Source organism: Phragmites australis, chromosome 15 (genome assembly GCF_958298935.1).
Source record: "Phragmites australis chromosome 15, lpPhrAust1.1, whole genome shotgun sequence".
Lineage (NCBI taxonomy): Eukaryota > Viridiplantae > Streptophyta > Magnoliopsida > Poales > Poaceae > Phragmites > Phragmites australis.
In genome coordinates, this window is record NC_084935.1 from 25,621,137 (window position 1) to 25,627,210 (window position 6,074).

The 6,074-nt window shown below is 49.3% G+C and overlaps 1 protein-coding gene across 1 annotated transcript; it reads right to left on the reverse strand.

Annotated features, from left to right (window-relative positions):
• Window positions 1-2,631: 2,631 nt before the first annotated feature.
• LOC133891928 (probable 1-deoxy-D-xylulose-5-phosphate synthase 2, chloroplastic) lies at window positions 2,632-5,814 on the reverse strand. The gene is made up of 4 exons (XM_062332641.1): window positions 5,590-5,814; window positions 5,244-5,432; window positions 3,399-5,135; window positions 2,632-3,200 (listed from the first exon to the last, which is right to left on the reverse strand). The coding sequence occupies exons 1-4, from the start codon at window positions 5,665-5,667 to the stop codon at window positions 3,054-3,056; spliced, it is 2,151 nt and encodes a 716-aa protein (XP_062188625.1). The 5' UTR covers window positions 5,668-5,814; the 3' UTR covers window positions 2,632-3,053.
• Between the last annotated feature and the right edge of the window lie 260 nt (window positions 5,815-6,074).

A 6,074-nucleotide genomic window follows, 5' to 3' on the forward strand; every position in this document is an offset into this window, starting at 1 on the left:
CTTTGCCGAGCAACCGACGGACAAAAACTATCTGGTCAAGCTGCTTGACGCAAAATAACCCAAAACATCACTCATTAGTGACGGGTGATAAGGACACCTGTCACTAATGAGTTGAGCCGCCCGAGGCTACATTTAGTGACATGTATCCTCTCTACACGTCACTAATGACTATCATTAGTGATGGTGTTTGAGGTAGCCCGTCACTACTATCTTTAGTGACGGGTCATTCCTACGCTGTCACTAATGACTTCTCATCAGTGACGGGTCTTAACCGGGTCCTAGCCCGAGCCATACATTAGTGACGTGTCGTCATTGGAACCGTCACTAATAGTGCATTAGTGACGTGTTCTGGTCGGTCATCACTAATGCGGTGTCATTAATGGTGTTTTCTTACATAGTGTGTATATATATACACACAAACACATACTCTCATCTCAATTTATAGTTGATCTTGTTATAACCGAAGTATATAATACTTTATGAGGTATATATACTTCTTTGTAAGTGATTTTTTTTTCTGAGATGTATATACTACTTTTTAATATGTATATACTCCTTTCTGAACATCCATTAGAGAGGGAGTATGTGCACACAGGAGTGTATAAAAGACTTCATATATATATATATATATATATATATATATATATATATATATATATATACACACACGTGTGTGTGTATATATTAAAGGGTGGTGTACAAATTACAACAGACAACCAATTGATCCTATAATCACGGGGACCTGATTGGGTTGGTTACCATATATAATGAGATTAGAGTAAATTTCAAAAATCTACAACTATTTTAATATATGTTATAAAAAACTACAACTTCTAGTGCCTATTTTAAAAATCTACAACTATTTTGACATATGTTGCACAAAACTACAATTTCTGGTACCTATTTCAAAAACCTAAAACTATTTTGACACATGTTAAAAAAAACTATAACTTTCTCACCGTATACTCGCCTGTCATCCTCTATGATATGTAATAGAAGGATTAAACGTGTGCTCATCTATTGTCGGAGGATGATAGATGGGCCTACGGTGAGAAATTATAATTTTTTACAATATATGTCAAAATAGTTGTAGGTTTTTGGAATTAACACTATAAGTTATAGTTTTTTTAACATGTATCAAAATAGTTATATGTTTTTGAAATTTACTCATTAGATTACGATATACTACAAGATATTCTCCTAACATTATGAGCCCTGCATTTAATAATTATCGAATTCTTTTTCCAGAAAATATTGAATTACAAAAACTCAGGAATTTCTGTGGCTGTAGTTGCAGAAACCCCTAAGAATTTTGGATTGTAGCACATGACCTCAGGTTTTATGGTCGCTACAAGCTAAATTACCTAGTTTATTTTTGCAAATATGAAAGTAAAATCTTTGGTTTCTAGTGATTTGTTAAATAATCCAATTGTTCGGAAGTCTTACTCGACCGTATTTCCTTGATTTTCTTCAAAGTATTTCAGGGTTAGTTTCAGACCCAGTTCATCTACATTAATTTTTGGGCATTGTTTTTTTTATCAACCTTGGTATTTCACATGCTTCTTTCTTGCCGCAGAGTTCCTTCCACGTGGTGTACAGAACATGACCGTCAAGTTTGCAATGCGATTTAGTTTTCTTTAGCTTCACGTACGATTAAGATTATATACTATATTGTATAAGTTGGCATTTCATTGCTACCATTATCATTTGAATTTTCTCGCTTGTGCCTGATATTTCAGATTAACACTGTTGCATCAATTTCCAGAAAAAGGGAGAGCTGAATGACTAAAATGTAAATTCCCCTTAGAACTTATCAACATGCATACTTAAATTGTTAATCTTTTTTCTTTACAAAAATGTATACTGAAATGTGATTGTCGTATCATTGAAATATACACTGTAATTTGATTGTCATATTGACTCTTTTTTTTGTCTTAATTTGATTGTAAAAGATGTTAGCAAATGCAATAACGGAAGCATGGAAGCAGAGTGCTCAGGCTCAAGCCTGAACATTGTGTGTGGTCATTCATATGCCGCAGGTATTAAAGACACGCAGACCGGTTTTTCAAGGTTAAGGGCCTAAATAATATATTTTATACCATTTTTGGCAGAACAGATGTACCATTACTTGTGAAATATGACGCAAAGTCCAAACTTCATAACTTCAATTTTTTTTAAAAAAAACAGTGGTTCTGTTATCGGTTTTCTGAACCCGTCTATCAGTACTTGTAATATTTCCAAGCCTACTGTGTACTTGCTTTAAGCCAGTTCCATGTGTGAACACCTTTTTCTATTTGAGAAGCATATTCTAAACACTCTTTGCTGACACTGCTAGCTAATCATTCAAGACATCAGCAAACTTTTACCACTAATTTCATCCAGATTGCATCAATGGCTTCACTAATATGGAGTCTCTGAAGTACTAGTACTGCTTGCAACTACTTGAAGAGTCCAGACAAGATCTAGTTTTAAAATGAGGCACCTAGGAATATTCTCCCTTAACAACACAGTCCTAGATGCTAACACCTCCACTCCCATGATTCCATGAGCTTCAGGATAGCACCTGGACAAAACCAAGGGGAGGAGATCACAATTCACAAGCCATGACTCTTTCTTCGCAGACAATAGCTCATGATCATCTTCTTCTTTGTTTATGTATAAAGCACTGATATTACATTAATTTTTTTAAATCAATACTTGCCATCTCATCTATACAAAACTAACAAACGGGCATGTGGAGCCATGCATACCCATGTCACTGACAAGATCAGCTGAGAGAAAGACATCCACCTGCTAAAGGAATCAAGCAAGGCCATGCTCCTGCTCTCACTTCACCACCTTGTGCAACCCCTTACCCTCATGCGTCTGGAAGCATTGGAACATTCCAAGAATCACATACACATATGGCCTTGGCATCTTCTTCTACCTAGTACTGCTACTAGCTAGCTTGCTGCATGTGACTGTGGTTAACTAGGTCAGGGACATTGATCTCCTTCCTTAGCTTTATTTATCTGTTGTTGATGATGTGTGCAAGGTGATGAATGAATGATGATTCACTTGAGCTGCAGGGCCTCCAATGGCCTCCCCAGCAGGGACAGCACCGTGGCGGCGATGTGCCGCGGCGTCAGCCCAGCCTCCTCGATCTGGTCCTGGGGTGCGCCGTGGTCGATGTACCTGTCCGGCAGGAACATGGATCTCAGCTGCAAAGGAACACAAGAACATGGTTAATAAAAGTTTGCGCCGAACACCGCGATTATATTTAAGTTTCGTGCAAACAATCAGTTCGTCGAAAGCTTAAGGTGTCGAGGGAAGATGTGACCGGTCCATGTCGCGTGTTGTTGATTAAGCTTTTTATATAGTCGACGTGAACAAGCGAGGGTGTGACGTCAGCTACTTACTTTGAGGGGCCCGTCGAGGAGGCCGCTGAGGCTGAGGTAGTGGGCGACGTGGGAACCGAAACCTCCGATGGATCCCTCCTCGGCGGTGATGAGAACCTCGTGCTCGGCGGCGAGCTCCCGGATGAGTTCCGTGTCGAGCGGCTTGCAGAACCGGGCGTCGGCAACGGTCACGTAGATGTCGTGCTCCTTGAGCGCCTCGGCCGCCTTCAGGCACGCTTGCACTATCGTGCCGTACCCGAGGAGCGCCACCCGGGTGCCTCGGACGAGCACCCTCCCCTTGCCGATCTCAAGGGGCGTGCCCTTGTTGCCGGCAGGGAGGACGGCGCCAATGCCGTTGCCGCGAGGGAAACGGAAGCAACTGGGGCGGTCGTCGATGGCGGCGGCGGTAGCCACCATGTGCATTAGCTCGGCCTCGTCGGCGGGCGCCATGACGACCATGTTGGGGAGGCAGGCCATGTAGGTGACGTCGAAGGCGCCGCAGTGCGTGGGTCCGTCGGCGCCGACGAGGCCCGCGCGGTCGAGCGCGAACCGCACCGGGAGGCGCTGCAGGTCGACGTCGTGCACCACCTGGTCGTAGCCGCGCTGCAGGAAGGAGGAGTAGATGGCGCAGAACGGCTTGAGCCCCTCGGCAGCGAGCCCCGCGGCAAACGTCACCGCGTGCTGCTCCGCGATGCCCACGTCGAAGCACCGGTCCGGGAACCGCTTCTGGAAGTAATTGAGCCCCGTGCCGCCGCCCATGGCCGCGTGGATGGCCACCACCTTGTCGTCGGACTCCGCCTCCCGGATCAGCGACTCGGCGAAGTACTGCGTGTACGATAGCGTCGGGGCCTTAGCCTTGAACTGCTTCCCCGTCGTCGGGTCGAACTTGACCACGCCGTGCATCCTGTCGGCCGCTGCCTCCGCCGGCGGGTACCCCTTCCCCTTCTCCGTCACGATGTGGATGAGCACGGGCCCCGGCGCTGGCATCGACTTGACCTTCTCGAAGATGGCGACGAGGTCCTCCACGTTGTGGCCGTCGACGGGGCCGATGTAGTAGAGTCCAAGCTCCTCGAACAGAGACGCGCCCGAGGCGCTGATCATGCCGCGCGCGTACTCGTCCACCTTGGCGGCGACCTCGTGCGTCGATCCGCCGATCTGCTTAGTGACGGACTTGGCGGTCTCGCGGAGGCGGCGGAACTTGGTGCTCGACTGGAGCTTGGTGAGAGACCGGCTGAGCGCGCCGACGGGCTTGGACGGTCCGTCGAGGGTGGCGGTGGGGAGGGACACCTGCTTGTTGTCGTTGAGGACCACGATCATGTTGGAGTCGAGGTACCCGGAGTTGTTCATGGCCTCGTAGGCCTGGCCGGCGGTCATGGCGCCGTCGCCGATGACGGAGATGACGTGGTTCTTGCGGCCCAAGAGGTCGCGCGCCACGGCCATGCCCAGCGCCGCCGAGATGCTGGTGGAGCTATGTCCGGCCCCGAACGCGTCGTGCGCGCTCTCGTCGCGTTTCGGGAAGCCTGCCAGCCCGGAGGTCTGCCGGATGGTGTGCATCCGCGACCGCCTCCCCGTAAGGATCTTGTGCGGGTACGCCTGGTGCCCGACGTCCCAGATTATCTTGTCCTCGGGCGTGTCGAACACGTGGTGCAGCGCCACGGCCAGCTCCACCACGCCCAGGCTCGAGCTCAGGTGACCGCCGGTCTTGGACACGGTGTGCACGATCTCTGCACGGAGCTCCGCCGCTAGCTGCTCCAGCTCCTGTTACAGACCGCCGTGTTCAGCTGTTGCTCTCATCTAATCTCAAAGCGGCCGAGCCGCCGGAGCGAAAGGAGAAGAAGACTGAAGAGCCCGTAGGCATATACATACCGTGGTAGAGAAGTTCTTCATGTGGATGGGGTAATTGACGGTGTCGAGCAGCGGCGTCGCCGGCTTCTCGCCGGAGTACTCGATCTTCCATGCGCCAGTAGTCGGCTCCTTCCTGATCATCATCTTCCCATCACCGTTGACGCTGCCGCCGCCGGTGCTCGCGGCCGCCGCGCTCGCCTGCACCTGGAACTGCAGAGACAACACCGAGGCCATCACCGTACGTCAGCACCGTACAAAAGCTCCGATTTTTCCGCGCGAAAAATCTGCGGTTCCGCCGCGCGGCACGACCGCGGGTGCACGCGCGCAGTAAGCAAAGGACAGTCGTCCGGCGAGGCAGTGGCCGTACCTGCCGCCGGCAAGAGGCGTGGGCGTTGGTGGGCGGGACTGCGCGGAACGCGGACGGCGTCGATGCCTGGAGCGCCATTGGAGACGGTGAATAGTCTAGCTAACGTGTGCAAGGCACCGCACGTTGTGGTCGCTTGTTGCAGTTGCGATTGCTGGTTAACTGCTTCAAATCGTTAGAATCGAAGCTCGATTAGCTCGCGACGGCGACGCCACGCTGAGAGGAGGAGGAGAGGGGAGGAGTGGAGGGCAAGCAGAGGGCGAGGCGGGTTAATATAGGCGCGCGGGAGGAGTGACGTCATAAGAGTGAGCGATTAGCTGGGGAAAAGGATTAGAAGGCGAGAAAACCAGGGCTGATTCGGGGAAGCTGCTTCTCGCGAGATTACTTTCGATTTGGGAGTACAATGCTACCTTAGGTCACTGTAGCACAGAGCTACAGTGTCCCGTAAAGTACTGTTATCTATTGCTAATGTATCTACTCTATCCGGT

What these genes read in the sequence shown, in the direction of transcription:
- LOC133891928 (XM_062332641.1), bottom strand. Translation starts at nt 5,667, where the DNA reads ATGGCGCTCCAGGCATCGACGCCGTCCGCGTTCCGCGCAGTCCCGCCC. An exon ending in TGAAGAACTTCTCTACCACG is followed by an intron (nt 5,136 to 5,243) that starts GTATGTATATGC and finishes GGTCTGTAACAG; the next exon opens with GAGCTGGAGCAGCTAGCGGC. An exon ending in TCCTCGACGGGCCCCTCAAA is followed by an intron (nt 3,201 to 3,398) that starts GTAAGTAGCTGA and finishes GTTCCTTTGCAG; the next exon opens with CTGAGATCCATGTTCCTGCC.